The 19,711-nt window shown below is 44.5% G+C and overlaps 1 protein-coding gene and 1 long non-coding RNA gene across 3 annotated transcripts; both read right to left on the bottom strand.

Moving 5' to 3' along the window:
* Nucleotides 1-3,104: 3,104 nt before the first annotated feature.
* Nucleotides 3,105-13,113, bottom strand: znf281a (zinc finger protein 281a). 2 transcript variants are annotated; one of them, XM_086176154.1, is made up of 7 exons: nucleotides 12,986-13,113; nucleotides 10,816-11,275; nucleotides 7,178-7,279; nucleotides 6,826-6,952; nucleotides 6,341-6,424; nucleotides 6,090-6,208; nucleotides 3,105-5,961 (listed from the first exon to the last, which is right to left on the bottom strand). In XM_086176154.1, the coding sequence occupies exons 2-7, from the start codon at nucleotides 11,224-11,226 to the stop codon at nucleotides 4,354-4,356; spliced, it is 2,451 nt and encodes an 816-aa protein (XP_086032280.1). In that variant the 5' UTR covers nucleotides 11,227-11,275; nucleotides 12,986-13,113; the 3' UTR covers nucleotides 3,105-4,353. The 2 variants fall into 2 exon arrangements, with proteins under 2 accessions (XP_086032280.1, XP_086032281.1); XM_086176155.1 differs by having other exon boundaries at nucleotides 6,826-6,949.
* A 1,928-nt stretch (nucleotides 13,114-15,041) lies between these two features.
* On the bottom strand, nucleotides 15,042-17,133 carry LOC147217447 (uncharacterized). Its single transcript, XR_015108968.1, has 3 exons — nucleotides 16,962-17,133; nucleotides 16,527-16,667; nucleotides 15,042-15,189 (listed from the first exon to the last, which is right to left on the bottom strand). It is a non-coding gene; the product is annotated as an uncharacterized LOC147217447 (long non-coding RNA).
* Nucleotides 17,134-19,711: the final 2,578 nt, after the last annotated feature.

Genomic DNA, 19,711 nt, shown 5'->3' with positions numbered 1-19,711 from the left:
TGATGACTTGCAAATTTCTGGAGGAAACGCACACACACAACCGCCAATACCTCCAAGGGCACACCATTTTTTTTCATTCACAACATCCTGGTCTTACTTGTGACTCAAGTTATAGCATTGTCAAAGTCCATCCTCACTTTATGGCCCCCCACTACACACACACACACACTTATCCAGCGTTATTTTGTCCTTGTGTAAATACCAGCCTCCTTACGCTCTCGATAAGAGACTCAGGCATCCCGGGCCATCATTGTCCTGCCCCCATCTCATTACAAGGGGGAAAGGTCAGAGCAGGTGGGGGTGGATGGGGACTTTGAGCCTTCTTCCAAACCACAAGAGGAGTTTGATGAGAAAGTTCTGGAAGACCTCCTTGTCCTCTCACCTGAGCTTTGAGAGTTTAAGACCTGTAGGAACAAAGAGGTTAGGGGTTTATACACACACACACACACAAAACAAAATGGAGAGGGTGAAAATGAGGTGAACAAACACATTCAAGGAGGTTGGTACAGCGGGGGAAAAGTGTCAGGGGTGCTGTGTCGTAAGAGTATCAGCTAGAATGAATGGAAAAGTGTAGGGGGCCGGGTGAGACAAATGGTGCTGCACGGTCTAAGCACACTGATTTGAGGGAAAAGACATAGAGCAGAGCTGGACGTAGCAGAGATGAAGATGCTGAGGTTCTTTCGGGGTGAGGAGGATGGATAGGATCAGAAATAATTCCATCAGGGGGACAGCACATGTTAGATAAGGTCAAAGAGACTGGACTGAGATGAGATGGACATGTGCAGAGGAGGGATATAGAATAAATTGGCAGAAGGACAAGAAGAAGACCGAAGAGAAGATTAGATGTTCTGAAAGAGGACCCAAAGTAACGGTATCGCGGGGGCGGACGCAGAGGATGGAGCTCTATGGAGGCAATGATTTGTGGTGGTGATTCCTACAGGGAACAGCCCAAAGGAAAAGTTTTCTTCACAGTATATGTAGAAATGTACATTTTATAAATGTTATTTAGCGGGACAATCGCAGACCATTTTTATCATCTGCTTTTGTTGATTTAATTAGTATGGTTAATTTATATTCCATTCAGGAAGTGCCACGTTTGGCTTTGAGGGAATATTTTAAAAATAGCCAGGTGGGTGCAGCGTGGAGTTGTGATGTGTTTTGTTCTGTGCTCATAGGAAGATTATCTAGTTCCCTTTTTTCTGATTTGCAGAGTTGTTCTGCATGAAGTCACCATGAATGAAAGAAAGACACCTGCCTTGCCCACAATGGTCCTCCTCATCCTCACAGGTGTTTAGCATGCAGTATCGCTTCCCTCAGGTGTGGGGAATTTTTTGTTTTAAATCAGGATTGGACATTTCTTTACAGAATGACTGATAAAATTCCTCCATTGAAGTAAAGATTATGGGGATTCCTAGAACTCTAAACTGAAAAGGATGAGTTTTCCTGCCCATGTAAATAAGAAACAGAATAAACATCAAAAGTGGATGGGTTTTTTTTTTTACCTTTGGGGTTCATGGTTTCCATGCAGTTAAGAAATTAGTTGAGTGTGAAACGTAAAACGTATTTTCTTTGCTGAAGCACAAGTGCGTCAGCGGCCCAGCCTGCTCTCCACTCCCTTTGCATGGTTTGACTTTCGTACTGACAAATTCGGGGTTAGATGGTTGTTTTATGGCCGGGGGCGAAATCAGATCTGGTTGCTTAGGAAGATTTAAAGACAAAAAAATAAACTTTTTCATGCCCCGTTTCCTAGGGAACAGCTCCACCTAGCAGTGAGAATCAGGCACAGCAGCTGACACTGAGCAGGCTCCGAATCAGTTCCAGCTGGAAGGAAATGACAGAGACTTTCCTCTACTGAATTTATTTTTCTTTATTGTTTTCTCCCTAATCAGCTTAAAATCCATTGGACATGTATTTTCTTGTGAAATCAGTCACAAGAAACATAATGGAGGGGGGTATCATCAGCTACTAAATTTTGGCGGTGATTTAAAAAAAAATAAAGTAAAATCAAAATTATCATCATCATTATCATAAAGGGGAAGTAAAGATAGTAAAATAGAAATTTATACAGGGTCGTAATTAAGAAAAAGAAATGTAGTGTTGAATGCAGTTTCTGTAAACACTAAGCGCACTGGAAATATGGCAGACAGGAAGCGAAGGACAGGGAAATTGAACACTGATTAGCGTGAGACAGACAGGAAACCCTTGAGCAATGCCTCACTGGGTAATACGGACTAAGGCCGTTAGAAAAATAGTCTCACAAAACATCTTTTTTTTTTTTCTTCCTTCTTTTACAAGAGTCATCTGAGCACTTTCACTCCTTTTCCCTGCATTGCTAAGATATGAGGTATTGTAAGAGGCAATTTATTTCTTTTATTTTTTTTTGTAATTCGCCCCTAAACCGCTCAATGTAGCGCTATTTCACGCCGCTGCTGTTCTACAACGTCTCATGATTGCTTCAAACAGCAGGCAATTGGGGCTTCGAAAAAAAAAAAAAAAATTTTAAAGACAGCAGAGTGATATTGTTTCCAGCGCTCAAGGCCAGCAGTAGCTACGGAAGACAGCGCAATTATTGTAGTCTTTTTTTGTTTGTTTAAAAAAAAAAAAAAAAAAAACAGAGCATAAATACATTTTGTAAATCGTCAAGAAAATACATCAAACATTTACTAGACAACATCCTGCACTTCTCAGGATCAGGCACCCCCTTTCCCACAGGGGAGGAAAACACACTCTTCTCTGCAGTCACATGTGGAAGGAAGTATAGATTTCTCACGGGGGTAGGAGGGGGTTCACCCACGGCCGCAGTATTTCGCTCACGTCGCCACGCAGCCGCCTCAGCGACGGGCCCGGACACACACTGGGTCACTAACACGTTTGTCATCAAATTCGATAAGAAAGCAAAACTGCTATGTCAGGTAAACAAGTGTAATAACTAAAACTAGGGGTTTGAATTACATTTACATTATCCCGATTAAATGATACAGCCCACCCGCCCACCCGCCCAAGCCTAGACCCTCCCTAAAAGTACGAAAAAAGATAATATCAATGAAAAAGGACCACTTTTACACCCCCCACCCAACCACCCACCCACCCACCCACCAGCCCATACAAAACACACCACCCACAAAAAAGGAGGTACACCCATCATTCAGAATATATTCAGCCCCTTAAACCGTGTTTCTTACTTCTTTTTCAAAATGGACAAAGGCAGGGCGGGGGGTTACTTAACGCAATGGATATTTAAAAGGAAAATAAAACTAAAAAAAAAAACTAAAAAAAAAAAACAAATAAACAAAACAACGGCTCAAAGTGCTAATTGGATTCTTTAAAAGACATTGTAGAAATGAGGAAGGAGGGCAGGGCATGAGGGGGGTAAAAGGGGAAGGCCATTCTATCCCTGTCCAACAGCGAACCTCTATTGGCCACAGAAAAAGCCACAATGTCAACGTTTGTTCTCCAAAAACATATAAACAAGGACAAGATTTACACCCCCCCTACCCAGAGACAGCTCTCGTTCTTCCTCTGCTTCGACTGGTATGTCACCAGAGTGATTATATCTGTTACTTTACATAATATATATTCTTATAAATATATATAGATATATAGATATATGTATGGCCCTTATTGAAGAAGACGTGAGTTTCACATTGACACCAAAGTACCATAATCTCTATTTAGCCAAGTAGAAAGTGTTTTCAGTGTTCAAGTGAGCTGGCAGCAGTCTGGTTGTGTCACACTCATTCCACAAGTTATAAAACATTAACAAAACAAAAAACAAACAAAAAAATCCTCTCTGAAGTCACAAAATTACACTTCTGAACGTATCTCCTTTTCCACTTATTCCTGAGTAATACTTGTTTTTTTTTTTTGTTTTTTTTTTTAAACCTTGTAACAGACAGTAACTTTTTTTTGCATTTTCAATTCTGGGCTTTTCCCTGCCATCATGTCCATTATTATTGTTATTATTATCATTTTTGCAATGTCAGATGTAAAGTTGATTTCTCAAAACACTTCATTCAGCTCAATTGGGAAAAAGAAAGTCATCTGTTGCTACGGTAACTTTAAAAAGCACATTCGGTTCACGACTGGTGACCGGGACCCTTAATAAATGACAAGCGAAGACGGTTTAAAACTAAAAGTAACAGAGCCGTAAAAAATTTTGCATTCGCGGGTAGCCTCGCAGGTTCACCGATGGAAGAGGAGTGGGCACGAAAAAACAAAAAAGAAACAGCATCAGTATAATCAAAATGAAGACGTGACTTAAAAAAATAATAATAATAATATTAATAATAAAATAGGAGCACTAAAAAAAAATGTTCAAATAAAGACAGCAACAGTGTTGTCTCCCTTGTGGACTCATCTGTAGCTTTGGCTTGTTGGAGTTTTGGAACCTGTACTTACTGGCTCATTGACATCAGACAACAAACTACTATACCCTGAGAATTCAGACACAGGCGTCCTAATCCTGTGGTCCACTTCCCCGCCTGAGTCAGTGCCGTAAGACAAGCCGCCGCCGCCGCCGCTGCCGTCCGACTTGAACTGGGAGCCAAAGGCCTGAGCAAAGTTTTCTATCTGGTAGGAAGGCTTCGAAGAGGCCAGATCCTGTGAGGGGGCCATGGGGAACACCGTAGCCCCGTTCTTGACAGGGAGCTGGTCTTTCTGGCTGCTCAGTTCGGATGGGGTGATCTGGTAGGAGGAAGGAGGGGTGGAGGAGTGCTGCTTCTCCATCTGCTCTGCGAGCTCCTGAGACGGGGTGAGCTGCTGGTGCGTGGGGGCCTCCAGGCTGCTCAGGTGGAAGCTGTGCTGCGGCGAGGTGCCGGTCAGCATCGCAAAGTGAGACTTTGGCACGGAGGACAGTGACGGTGAGGCCACCGGGGGACCGAACCCGCACTCCAGAGGGGAAGTAGTGTAGATGTTTTTGTCGGAGTAAAGGGGGTTGCCCGTATGAGAACTGGTGAAGGGCCCTGCTGAAGGGTGCCCATGGCCGAGGGGGAAACCGGCACCGTGACTAGTGCGCTCCAGCGTCTGCAGCAGAAAGCGGGAGTACTCGTGCATCACGATGGCCTTGTCTCCCGACGGGCTGGGGGCGTCCGAGCCGTGGACGATGTCCGGGCCGTCGGCCGAGGTAGGGTTCAGCTCCACGTGATGGTCACCAATGTCAAAGTGTAGGTCGTGGTGCGAGCCGTCAGGTTTCTGGGCGTAGTGGTCGAGGAGGCTCTGCAGCACCTCATCTGGGATCCCTGACTTGTCGAGACCCAGAGGCGCGTCGCTTTCCATCACACCGGGGACACCCTGAATAACTGACTGCTGCGATGGCAAAAGGGAAACACCGACATCATACTCGCCGCCAGTGGCCCCTGCCAACGCAGGCCCCGAGGAGTTTGCATTGTTCGCTGCGTGAAGGTAGCGCCTCTTCTTCAGAAACTGCATGGCATCGTCATAGTTGCTGCTGCTGCTGGGGCCCACCTTGGCCCCGCTACCCTGCATGAGGCCGAGGCCATCCAAGCCCCCGCTCTGGCCCAGAGGGCCAGCCTTGGCCTGTCCCAGACCAGCCTTGTCCAGGCTCTTACGGTTGGCCTTCTTAAACGCCATCTTGGGAGCTCGGCCAGGGTGACCCTGCTGCATGCTGGGTCCGGGCTCAGTAGAGGAAGATACTGTTTGATTCTCCGCCGAGTACTCATGGATGCCGTAGCCTTCTGGTACGGAGCCGTGACTGTGTGGTACCCTAAGTACTGACGACGCTCCCCCTGCACCTCCCTTTTTCTTGCGCTCACCTCCTTCTCCAGCATTCTTGGACCTTCCGCGTTTCTTCCCAGTACTCCCTGCATTTCCCTGAGTGATCCCGTACCTGCCTGGCCCAACATCAACACAACCCAGGTCCATCATCCCAGGATCCAGCCCCTTCCTCATGGCTTCTCCACAGGTTCGCTTGTGCTTAAGCAGTCGATCCGTCCTGGAAAAATACTAAGGAAACAAAAAAACAAAATACATGAATATATATGTAAATAAATGGTGGCAGCTGTTTGTCTTTGATGCAGACTTGAGAATTGTCGGATTGTAGATTCTTCAAAAGGCGATGCGAGCTTGCTGACCTGTTGGCAAGTCTCACATCTGTATGGCTTTTCCCCGCTGTGTGTCCTTTTGTGCCTCTCCATGTGGTACTTCTGAATGAATCGCATGTTACACTGGTCACAGCTGAATGGCTTCTCTCCTGACATCATAAAACAGCACCGCTTAAGGTTACTTATCTTCCGCTTCAGTGGAAGCGCTGGGTGACTCACAATTTGTCAGGCGCTTTAGTGGTGTTTGTCGGAAAAAAAAAACAAACAAAAAAAAAACTCACCACTGTGGATTTTCTCGTGCCGCTGGAGAAGGTACTTCTGTATGAAACTCATGTTGCACTGACTGCATCGGAAGGGTCTTTCCCCTGCAAAGAAACCCAATAGATTTATACATCTGGAGCAATTAAAGTCGACCCAGATTGCCCAGCCTTGGCGTCTAGACTACTATGGCCTGAAACAGTGGTGTAAAACTAACAGCATCAAAGATTCCGCTTTACTTTCTTTAAATCAAAAACTCAAAAATCCAAGGGCTGATCCCTTGGGTTATTCGATGCTATCACACATCTCACCGAAGGCCCCATGTTCTGAGTAGATCTAAAAATGTTCTACACATGCATCCATGTGAAAAAGGGCAAAGCAAATTAGCAATTTGTAAAAGCATGTATACGGTGATAATGAAGACCGAAATGCAAACAATTGGATCAGTGGCGGCAGTGTGGGTGAAAGTAGGTCAGAGGATCATGACATTATTTTGCATGCAGCCAACCTGTGTGAATGAGGACGTGTCTCCGTAGGTGATAGGAGCTCCTAAAGGATGCAGTGCAGTGCTCACAGATGTGAGGCTTGGCTCCTGGCGACAGGCTCCCCCCGTCGGCATCTAGCATCGCCGACTGCTGTTGGACAGGAGGAAGGGTGGAAACAGAAAAGCTTGAGTATCTTCAAACATGCTCTTATGTTAAATGGACAATTTCTAGATCGCATTTTAGTGGGTGTGTTTCAACAGTATTGGCTCGTTCCCAAATTAAACCCCTTTGTTAGTGATGTTTATTTGCTTATGTATGATGCTACAGTCTTCATGGGATAACATGTAAAGCATGCATAAATAAATGATGACAAACCTTTGCCTCGCTTCGCTTCTTTCTAGGTCTGCCATCCTGTCCATCACCATTTGACCTTCGACCTTTCCTCCCTGTGGGCTCCTTTCTTAACTGACTTGGCAGCTGTGGGTGGTGAGAGAGAGCGAGACGGGGGGCAGTGTGAAAGCTAGCTATGACAAGGAAATTACTTAATTGAAGGTTAAGGGCCTTCAGGTCTGGCACTGTAAGGAAAACAAGACCACGGTGGCTGCCTGTTGTTAAAAGTGGAACACTTGCACAGGGTTGTGTGGCTGTCAGTTGGCAAGATGTGTCTCTGGCATGTAGGATAACAAAGCCCTAAATTTACGGCCCTCCTGTGGATAAATGACCTATAATTCACTGTGAGGGCTTTTAATTGACTGTTCTAAGTAAAATACAAAAACACACCTCACACACCACAGTTCCCAAAACAAGCATTCGAGCTCTTAACCAGATTTCGATCGCAAACATTCAGTAACAAGAGAAAGGAGTGAAAAAAATATTGAAAGATTCTTGAAAGATTCCTGAATCCTCCTTTGTTCCGTCTGTTTTGCTGTTCTTCACGGTTGTTTGCTGAAACGACGCTCCTCAGTGCCATATGGTGATAGACGGGCTAATAGCAGGTGCACCTGCTGCTCTCAAAATCATGATGTTTTTAACCGTACAAAATCAAGATGTTTTTAATCGTACAACAATATCAAACCTTCCATAAAAGCAAAACAAGACCAAAACAGCTTGGATGAAGTGGCAAAAAAAAAAAGAAAAAAATGAAATGCAATATAGCCAATCTGACGGTACGACAAACAAAACAAATATCAGTACTAGGAATCGTACATGTTAGATGAGAATACATGCTGCAAGTTAAACCATTTAATCATCATTGAATCAACCATATCCACAACAAGAGGCTGCGTCTGTAGACAACAATTAATTCTGTTGCACGGAGAGTCTGATGACCCCTGATGACTGGCTATTGTTGCAAGTGTGTGGATGTGTGCGTTTCTATTTGAATGAGCACAAAAGATGTCTGAAATGAAGTGCAACCTCAAACAAGACAGCTGTGTCCTTGGCAAGATGTTTTCATTCAAACTGAGCCTGAATGACATCACCCTTTAAGCCAAAGAGAGAATGGGGGGGGCTCATTTATATTTTGCATTTCAAGCCATCAGTAGATTTATGTCACCGGTTAAAAAAAAGTTGCCTAAAAGCTCCTCCTCAGCAGCCTTTCCGACCCTCACAGGCTTAACCTATCGCCTCTTCCCATAGCTGATTATTTCAAGACAATTTCCACAAATAAAACCAAATAAAATACAAAGTTTTTGGATTCATGAACAGATAAATAACTCGACATCGGACGACTCAAAGTTAAAAATAACAGATAATCATAAACTAAAGGCCTCACAAATCTGGAATGAGACCAAAACCTTAATGACTCACTGATTTGAACGGTGATCATTTTTACAGCCCATCGTTCAGTGACACCATTTACAACTGGACTGTGCAGCATCACTCTGCTTTATGGGACGTCGAAGCTTGACAAATGGCACCGAAAACTGCGGGCCAAAGTATTGTACAGCCAAGAGCTAAGGTGTTTCTCTCAGGATAGAGATATTATTAAGACCCAGCAGAACCGCAGTTAAAATTTTATGACAAAACATCAACTCAGGAAAAAATATAAAGAATAGAATTACTGGTATCAGCTCATCAGTTGGGAGTTTGTGGAAGTGCCACCCAACTCTCACCTGGACAAAAGGTGCATCACAGCTGACCCACCTGCAAAATTCTGGTGTAGTGCATGGACTGGGGATTGACGGCAGCTCAGTGTGGCTGTCGCTGCCGGGAATGACATTTGGCTCTGTGCCCTTGTGGGGAACATAAAAGCTCTGGGCGCATCGGTTTTAATCAAGACAAAACATTTTTAAATTCCTTCAGGTTTACATCTCCTGAGTCACAGTGCAAGTCTGTATTTGTACTGCTGATTCAAGCAGCGCAAACCCTTCTGTTCTGCATTAACCCCCCACCACCTTTTTTCAGACAAAAAAATTTTATTTCGACTTTTTTCCAAATGTCTTGCTCAGCATGCTTAACAGAGCCTTTCATCATGAGGGAAAATATAATTTGCTTATGAGTCATAGAGTAGCTGATGTATTTTCACAATCCTCATTCTGGGGACTGCATTTAAAGAGTGCCTATCAAAAGGCATAAAAATGTCTATTGAAATGTTTCTACAGGGCATCAGCCGCAAGGTCGTCATCCATCTCACAACCTACTGACACTACGCACCAAAGAACAAGTTGTCAGCATCTTCGTATTCTGAGGATCAGCATGAATGTTTTTAAACTAAAATCCATCTGAATTCAATCTCGCCTTCACTGAACAGGTCATGATTTTCAGACCTTAGCTTGCGAGAGTTGCCACTGGAGTATTACACTCTGAACTCCACTCTGAATGGATTCACACACCACTCCAACGCCAACACTGTCTCTCTCATTCAGGGAAACAGCGGCACACAAACATGAGGGCACTAATGTGTGTAATGAAGTTTTAAGAGGTGGCCAGACCCTGATAACCTTAAGACCTATCATCATGATCATCTTTCTGTAAAGGAAAGAGCTGGTTTACCAGAAGCCTGGGTTGCCCTGGCTTTCAGTTTACTTTAAACGGCTCAGAGCTTCATTACTTTTTTTTCCCAGCACTATCAGGAACCCTGAGTCCAGAAAAAAACGCTTACACAACCACACAACATACCAGACAAACATTAGAAAAGAAGACGACCATTTAGAAGTCATGGCAGACCTATAGCAACTGATGTTGCTAATACGGTATAACTATAATATCATGTTATGGATTACTTTAGAAATGGAGACCACCGAACCAAACTACATGCGCGGTCACACACACACACACACACACACACACACACACACACGTATATATGTAGTCCAGCATAGATAGAAATTAGTATTTTTTCCCACAGAAAAAAAAACCCTTCAAGTGCATTTTTGCTCAACTCTGCAACAACTCAGCTGTCCGGTGTACTCTGGCAACGGTGGACAACACAGTGCCCGGAAACAGCCAACGCCGTGCATCGGTCATCCCAGCTCCACGGGAGCTTTAATCAACCGCAACACAAAATGACCGGCTGTGACTGGCCTGTCATTGGCAAGACCGCTAAAAATCTGACAGAATGGGAAAGGGGCTCCAGATGGGTCCACAGAGGGAAATCAAATGTCAGCGTGGCAGATTGGTTGGTCTGCCAGGCTAAAAATCTGCAATACTCACATCAGGGCTAAAAGCAAATTGTAATCCTGTTTCCATTTGTATTGAAAAGGATGAATAGAAATATGCTTATTTTGTGGTTTTTACAGTTTTCCCATGTTACCCAGCGCAGAGAGCTACTGGGGACAAAAGATTTTTACCCCTCAGATCCAGGGGACAATCAATGAATCTATTATCATATCATTTGCCAGCGGGACAGAAACACAACTCAATTGAATGCTGAAGTCACTCTTGGTTTGCTAAAGATGGGTTTATCACGTGAGATTAGGCCAATGCTGCATTCAGCAATCAAAAAGACATGACAGTGCAGTCTTTAAACCTCACACCTGCTCACACTGCGTTTCCCTATCAGGAATGCCTACCTGGCCCATGTTGAGGTTCGGCACCAGCAGGTTCTGGCTGTTACCAACTGTCCCCTCCAGCAGCTCCGTGCTCTTGCCCATCCCTCCTGGGTACAAAGGCAGGCGATAGTCGTGCTCTGACATCTTCTCTTGCTTTATACCCATGGCATGAACGTAGTCCCCTACCCCTGTACACCCTAGCGTGGGGATGCCGCCCTGAACCCCCATGCTGCAGTCGGGCGAGTCGCGCTCCTTCTTGAAGATCATTTCTTGTGGTGGAAGGTCGTGCATGACAGACTGCGCAGCCAGTCGAGTGAAACTGGTCACTGGAGGGAGGTGGCTGAACATGATCATGCTGGGGCCAAAGTTGGACTCCATGTTGCCGTTGGAGCGCAGGAATTCGTTTCCTATTTTGTCCTGAATGATGCTCATGGCGAATGCTGGTGAGCAGGAAAGCTATGGGATACCAATCAGTGTCGTTCTGCAAAAAAAGACAAAACACCCACGGTCAAGGTTGATATTATATTGCAGATCTCGGGCTCTCTAATAATCAGTCCGTGGAGCTGATACACAGAATAATGGCTAACAGACAACAATTACGCAGCTAGTTAAGCTCAGGCTTCAGGAATGAGTGTCATGATCTGCAGTCCCACAACTGGGCGCTTGGTTGGGATTAAAACTTATGATTTGTGGGTCAACAGTGGGTTACAGTCTGACACACAACAAAGAGACAGGAGCACAAATCTGATGTTCTGTCAATGGTTGCAGTACGCCTGTACAGTACTTTACAGGTCATAGAGGTCACTTGCGACAGCAACATCAAATGACATCAAACCAGTTATAAAAAGGATTCACGTTGTGTGTTAATCTGTTTGATGGGCCTGTCTGACCCAGTCATCCTATTTACATGAGCTTATCTGCCAATGAGAGTGCACACAGCCTGCGGTTGCATGTCTGTTTGTGTAATTACGTGGCTGCTGCTTAGCAAAGAGTACAAAAATCAAAAATAGAATTAAAATAAACCAAATGATCTGCAGCGGTTCTGGCTTGGCATTCATACAGCCTGTGCAAACATTTCCGGTGGTGATAAAATGTATTGTATAATGAAAATTAATTGATTTAAGGAGTTCTGATGGATGCAAATGTTATTTAAGCTCCATCGCTATTTTCAACTAGGCTGGATTACTTCTTTTCCCCCCTAATAAACAAAAACAAACCAGCGGTAATGATAATTGACTTCAGACTCTGCATGAAAGGTCCATTTCAGCTAATGAACCCGAAATGCTGCCAAACGCCTTGAGCTTGGATCATCTCGCTAGCAGCAATAGAGGCGTAGCGCAAATGCGGGGAGGGCTTTTTCATGTAAGTTTATAAATGAATGAAGACGTTTCAAATCGGTAAATCTGCGGTCCTCGCTTCGCCCTTCGAGGCACGTTTGCGGCGTGCACGACAGAAAAGAAAAAACAATTAAAACCGAAGACTACCGTTACCGTACTTGTGCGATGCAATTAGCTAACCTAGCTAACCACTTGGCTAGCCAATCTTGCGGGGCCCTTCTTTGTGATGCAGGATCAGGCAATAATTAATATGGCCAGGCAATAACAGCGGCGGGTCGGCGCTGATGGACGCCAACCCGCCTGAACGCCGGCAGGCTTGAAATAAAACGGCCAGTGCTAATAATGTGCTGGTTTTATCGTGTTTCAGAAGTTGGCTTCACTTCTTCCCACCCGGAAAAAATGATAATAAAAAGAAGAATCGGCGATTTAGCAACCGTTATCGCACCGTGGCGTCACGAGACAAACAAAAAATCTGTGGGCTCGCGAGAGAGAATAATAATCGCGAACTCTCCGCGACGGGGCAAACGCGTCGCTTTTCGGCGGGTTTGGGACTGTACGGTGTTCATTTTAAGGGTTTCGTGTTTAATCCAAAGTTGGCGGCTGCCTTCCTGTGGAAGGAGAGCCGGACCGTAGGTGATGGAGCAGACGTGACCCCATAACAAACGGCCCATACAACTCCGAGCGAACAATGATGCTGCCCAACTAGCCGAGACGGCTAAGTTAGCAGGCTAACTAGCGGTGAGGTACGTTAGTGCGCTGCGCTTTGTTGTCCGTCCCGTGCGAGAAGTTCGAACTGCGGTACCGGCCGACTTCCCTCCCGGGAAACTTCATTTTATTCCATGAAATCCTCTTACCGGTGCATGACCACGACCTGATGTCTCGGCTCGCGTAGTTCGCCCTCAGCGGCGCGTCGAGGGGGGGGGGAGAGAAGAAAAAAACCTAGAGCCAAAACATTGTTCTCCCGCAGCTGCTGGGCTCTTCCATCTTGCCTCGGCGCAGGGAATTCTGGGTCCCGCAGAGGGACGAGTCCTGAAAGAGAGGCGAGGATCGCCGTGCGGGGGGACGCGCACTCATTGTGTCTGGCGACCCTGAGCGGACGCGTCACTCCGACCTGCCACCGGTCGAATTTGCGCTGGAGTCGATTTTGTGCAGGATGCGACTGTGCATTCCCGTTACACGCAACGGTTCGCCGTTTTCTGCAGGAGCCGCAACGATCCGAGCAGTTTGCACAAAGAAAAGCCAGACTGCACCGAGTTAATCGCACCATTGCCTCTGCTGCAGCCTGCAGTTTTTTTCTTATTTTTGCTGTTTGCAGATAAAAACAAAAGGAAAACCCACACACGCGCGCTTTATACATCCCACAGAGTATATACAGGGAGTTGAGGAATTCAAACCAATACAATAAAACATGGAAAGGACGCCTTTCAGTAATAATGCAATAACGTTTTTTTTTTCTCAATGCAACTTAAAAAAAAAAGCTTTTTTCTTATAGAAGTTTGCTAGGCAAAAACATCAGGCTATTACCACGGTGACTCTATTTTCAAGATTCAAAGTGTTTATTATCATGTGTACAGTCTCGAAAAATGTTTCCCTGTAAAATTAACTTCTTATTATGCTGTTTTGTCCACAGTGATAGGTAGCGATACATAGATAATACGCATACTGTTGCAGACTGATGTAAACTGTGCAGAGGAATGTAAACCATTTTTTTTATTTTACTGATCTGCCTTGTAAATATATTTTTTTTTTGTTTGGGTTCTTTAGTTTGCCACATATGCTACCTCTTGAATATTAATACTTCAAGCCCCAATTTGACTTGAATCTCAAAATATAATCAGTGATAAACAGGCAACCTTGACATTAAAGACATCCTCGTTTAATTCGAATACAAATCCTGTTACTTCAGTGAGTTAAACTGTTGGTGTTCACATATATCTTTCCTTTACCTGTCTTGAACTCACCTTGAAGATTTCTTTCATCATTTAATGTTATTGATTACAATTGCATGGAATTCACTCATTAATGAAGGCAGTTTTTCTTGGAGGTGATGGACAAAGGTTGCCAAATTCAAAATGGTTGACCGGACACTGGAAGGACGGAGCCAATCCAGGTCCTCGGACTGAAACCCCTCAGATCTGCCACATGAATGACAATGCAGACATGAAGAACCCCATGCAGAGTCAGGCCTACAAACTCCCACTCCCACTTTGCTAATGAGCTACTTAATGCACAAAACATGACTTCATTGAAATGCAGACAGCAGAGATATGCAAAAAAAAGAGGAGGGGGCATCAGAGGAAGAGCGTTTGATTTCCTCATTCTATCAAATCATCCATGACAACATCTTTGAAATCATGCTAATTTTCCGGCATTTGAGCAAGCGCAACGACGGATAAGGATAACAGTGACTGTGTGATTTAGTGTAATTTAGTGCAGGCCACTAAAGTTAATCATATTTTTCAATTCATAAGTCATATTTTGGCTCCTCTTTTCCTCCCACCTGGGTTCTCTCCTGCAATGTGAATATGAATTGTTAAACATTTTCATTCACAAGACGAACAGTGAGAGTCCCGCTGATACAATGTTATTCCCTGATTTTCTGACTGAGAAATAGTATAGACGACTGGAATTATACATCTATGTTTGCTCTAAGTGATCCAGGTCATGGTTTATAATAGTGGAACCAGAGACGTCCAGTTGCCATGATAAGATTTGAATACGGTAGATATGGATATGAAAACTATTGATGATAATAAGGAGACGCGCAAAAGGAATTTGAAGCATTTCCATGGTATAAATGAAGACTGTGGCAGATTTCTTTGTCAAATTCAAAGACGGAAAATGACATCGGGAGAAAAAAAACAATCCGACATCTGTAACCCCCCCCCCCCCCCCCCCCCAAAAAAAAAAAAGATAAAGAGGATGCAGGGGTTTGTTTCAGTGTCACATCATTAGTCAACCAATCGATCTCAGGATGTGGCCTCCGTGAGACGTTCACTTCCCTTCCACAGTGCCCGTCCACCCTCGCTGCTCCGGGAACGACGAGCGTGAGTTTAAACTGAAACAACAAGGTGGGGAGAGACGAAAACAACCCAGAATCATTCTCATCTGGAATCTGTGACAGTCCGTGGATCACATGACACGCGTGTTTATCAAATCCGCGGTCCTCATTAATAATTCAGTCTGTGCCGTGAGTCTTTGTTCTGTCTCGGCGCTCCCCTAAACCTATCCAAGCCCCGCATCACACAAATTGGGACGCCCTCCCTCCCCCCCCTGCCCGAGGATGGAAACAAAGAAAACACTGAACAGAATTGCAACAAAAAATTAAACTCTAAAAAACGTTTTCTCCATTTTGTGCTGTTTTGGATGCACGTCACAGAGAAAAGTGTAGCTGTGCCTTAAACTGAGCAGATGGTCGTCTCGGACGCCTGCGCTCCCGTTAATCCTCACCCCTCCGGAGAGCACCTGGGCCCGGGAGGAGTGGCGCACCGCTGGGGTTCCAGGGGCCTCTGCCCGGACACACAGGATTCACATATTTTAACCGTCACCTTTTAAATCACCAAAATTCCTCGGCTTGGTTCGCCTGTGTTAGTTTCAAAGTGGTCGATGTCATTCAAAGAAAAAAAAAACAACAGAATGTGACGGCCAGGTTTACCGGCTCCGAGCAGAGATACAGAGACACTGAAACATATATTAATTATTAAAAGAGTAAAATGGAGGGAGCAAAATAACTCATGTAGCTGTAAAAAGAGGTCTACAAATAACAAGGGGTTTGTGTCCCTCTGGTGGTCAGAGAAGGTACGACAGAAAGTTTCTCTGGATTTTCACTTCATTAGCAAATAAAGTGAAAATCATATATTTCATATGGCATATATAACTGCGTTTAAGCCCCAGGAGTGTTTAACAGATTCTCTTGCAGTTTTAAAAGGGGTTCACTTGACAGAACAAGAGCAAAGTTGTGAAAAAGTGTATGAAACACACAAAACTCGGGGGATCCAAGTCTGTGCATTTGTTTTTCTTGAAACTTTTTTTGTTCCTTGGTAAAAACATTTCCCTGTTAACCTCGTCTGTTTTCAATTTTTTTTGCCTTTGTATTTCTTTTTCCTTTTGCAGTTACAATTCAGTTGAAATGCTTTCCAAACTTGCTCAAGAGAGGATGAATTAGACTCTTAGTTTTTCACACTATTAACAAACTGCTCTGTAAGTTCAGCTGTCATTAGTGGAAGCAACATTTCTATATGATTTCTTGCATTGAAAATTCAGACAAAATCAAATTCACCTTCATTTCATCCTGTTCAGCTTCGACTTTGCTATGTTGTGGTTCCCTGAAGTGTTGTGTGTGTGTGTGTGCACTTGCCAGAGCACAAACAGTTTCCTCTTATAGTATTTTCACACCTTCACAGTTTAGTAGAGCTGTCCTGATCCCTGGAGTGTTATCCCTCCACCGCAGGCCATCTGAGCGGGGATGAGGACAGGGATCCCCGACAGGCTTGGACATGAAGAGCCACATGAGAACTCTGTCACGTTCTCCGGTACCTGGTGGAACCAGAACCTAGGTATTCTGGGTGCATCAGAGTAAGCATGGATAGTGGAAAAAAGGTACACACACACACACACACACACACACACACACACACATAAATACACACTAGTCCAAGCCACAGAACTGTCTCCCTCTTGCACAACAATGGTTTGCTGAACAAATGGTGTGAACATTTCCCCGTGGTTTGTAGTGACAACATTCACTTTGATTCCTACTTTTTTTTCTTTTTTCTTTATTGCTCTGCATGAAAATAGGGACGGGGAAACCATCCGAACTCACAAACTTACCACTTCAGTCGAACCAGAATCAAACGGGGCGTCGATGAGAGAAAGCGCGGCCCCTGGGTCTCAGTTGAGTAGAAATCGGTGCTTCAAAAGCTGGAGTGTACTTGCAGGTGTTCCTCCTTCCGACGGCTCATTACGTCTAACAAGGTTCTCAGCCTTTCACTTAACATGTGTGGCAAATGCTGTGGATTTACATATGAAACAATAAAAAAAAACAATTTCCATATCACAAAAGCAAGCAATGAGGATAATCAGTAGGGTGTTTTTTATTATAGACTAACAAAACGTTTTCATAAACTTATTAACCCCAAAATTCAGCCACTTGTTGGATTTTAATGTATAGTAAATGTTAGAAAAAGGCACATTAATGAAAGGAGTCAATTAATGTAAAAATTCAGAAATAGAAATAAATACACCCAATCCAATTTAGAAATAATATTAGTAAATATAGAAATGAATAATGAGAACGAGCAGGAGTGCTTGTAAACTGCCGACTGTATGTTTAAAATAAGGATCTAATTCTTTTCTTAATTTCTAAAAGTGGTTGGTGTAATGAGGGACTCAAAAAAAAGCTAAAGCATCTGCTGATGCCTTTATGGTCAGGGTAAAGATGTTTTTTGAAATTTTATATGAATTATTGGTTTCTTGTGTAATTAAGTGTTATGAGTATATATTGGCATTTTTTTACTTATGTATCTGATTCGACAAGTTGAAAAGACAGAAATAAACTCACTGAACTAAACTAGAGCTGTTGAGGTTCAGAGTAGCCTGAAGATAAATGTCCTCATTAGATGATGGATTATTATAAGGATTTCTACGTAAATGAGCATCTCCCTCTGAACAAAGTGAAAGAAAGTCGAAAACGTATGAGTCATTGTCTGAGAGGAGCGATTACATCGGCGGCTCGTGTGACGGTTCGACGAACATTCCTCGGAAGAGTTGTTTAACACAGACGATGGTTCCAAAATAATCTTGCAACCTCGTGATGGTAATAATCCAGAATCATCTTAGGTCATCCTTAGTTTTTGCTTTCAAGGGCTTGTAACAACGTTTTGTATACAAGCAATGAGGCCGAGGGAAATGTTTGAACCTTAAGGCTCAGGATAACCCTGGTTAGCCACTTTTGGACTGAAAAGTTCTGAGAACTCGATTCTAAGAGCTGTCCAACTTGAATTTTTTCTGAGAAATTCCCTCCTCCAAGGAACCCTCTCGCTTTGCATTCCATGGTAGGGGCCGGTGTGATGCAGTGCAACTTAAAAACAAACCACACTCAATAACAAACCACTGCTGAGAAGAGGAGGAAGACATGGACAACATGAAGAGGGAAACCGCCATGGCATTCATGTTCTGCATGGCGGCAATAATAACCGCTGACTATAACATGGATTGAAGTGTTTGTGAAAGCCTATTCTGCCGCGAGCCCCAGAAAAACCTTCAGTGGAGTAGCAGGACAGAAGAACTCGGACCTCTCTGTCGCAACTCGCAAGAAAATAGCTGACCAGTGACCTTGATAGTTTCTAAAAATGCCGCCGTGCAAGAAGTATCCGTTCATGGCTTACCATGAGGTCCAGCAATCACCAAGCACCTGCGCCATACGAGTTCCGATGGAACTGTGAAAAGACCCTGCCGCGGAGTAGGAGCTTAAATGGATCGAGGAGCTGAGGTCCATGGTTTCTGTTCTGTACTATCCCAATGCAGGAAGTAACAGCCCAATTCTTAAAAAGGTTCTCGGAACTACAGAGTATCTCTACAATGAGAAAGGGGCTTTGGGTCTTGTGTTCCGAAAAGCCAAAGATCACAATGTCACTTCACCACAAAGACTCTGGGTCTGAGTGGCAAAGGAGATGAGGACGGGAGAGGAGGCTGGTCACGGGCTTACGATGGAAACGCCGATCGGCCACTTCACAATGGCTGTTCTTCCGCCGACCAGATTTTCATCTGCATAGAGGAACAAGAATATTGTGGTCTGTGCAGATGAAATTAAAAGAACAATGTCCCTTGGGAGGAACCTAGAAAGCTGCAAAGTGAAAGGGAAGGTGTAGAAGACAGTGGTGAGACCAACAAAGCCGTGTGGTCTAGAGACATTGAGGAAAAAGACGAGAAGCAGAGCAGAAGGCGGCAGAGACGAAGATGTTGAGGTTCTCTTTGGAAGTGAGGAGGATGGATGGGATCAGGAATGAGTCCATCAGAGGGACAGCACATATTTTGAACGCTGAGATGGTTTGTCATGTACAGAGGAAGGATGGTGAGTATACTGGTGGAAAGATTGGAGATTGGAGCTGCCATTGGGATTGGAGCTACCAGGCAGGAGGCCAAGAGGAAGACCAAAGAGAAGATGTGTGGATTTAGTGTAAGAGGGCAGGAAGTTAGCTGGTAAGAGAGAAGATGACACAGAGACGATGGTTCGATGGAGGAGGTTGATTCGCCGGGACGACAACCGAAATGAGCCGACGAAAGGAAAAGACTAAGCAGATCATATTCTCACTTGCACCTGACTCCCCGCTAGGTGAGGTCAAACGTGCACGGAGTCGCCGGATCCGGTAGGTGGCACAGTCCAGCTTGGAAGCAGGGGGCAGTTCCGCTTCTCCTGCTGCCAACCGGAGAGCGGTCGGAACCCGAGGGCGATTCAAAACATCGAACCGCCGAGACGCGTCCTCCGATCGTCCCGGAGTTCCGTCTCATTCACTGATTTGGACCCGCGGAGCGCAGATGACGCTCACCTCTCACCTCCCCTCTTCTCAGACTCTCACCCC

This window comes from Fistularia commersonii, chromosome 28, assembly GCF_037954325.1.
Source record: "Fistularia commersonii isolate RoL2024-O1a breed Wild chromosome 28, RoL_Fcom_v1.0, whole genome shotgun sequence".
Lineage (NCBI taxonomy): Eukaryota > Metazoa > Chordata > Actinopteri > Syngnathiformes > Fistulariidae > Fistularia > Fistularia commersonii.
The sequence above is the reverse complement of the archived record's forward strand: the minus strand, read 5'-3'. Positions and strand labels throughout refer to the sequence as shown.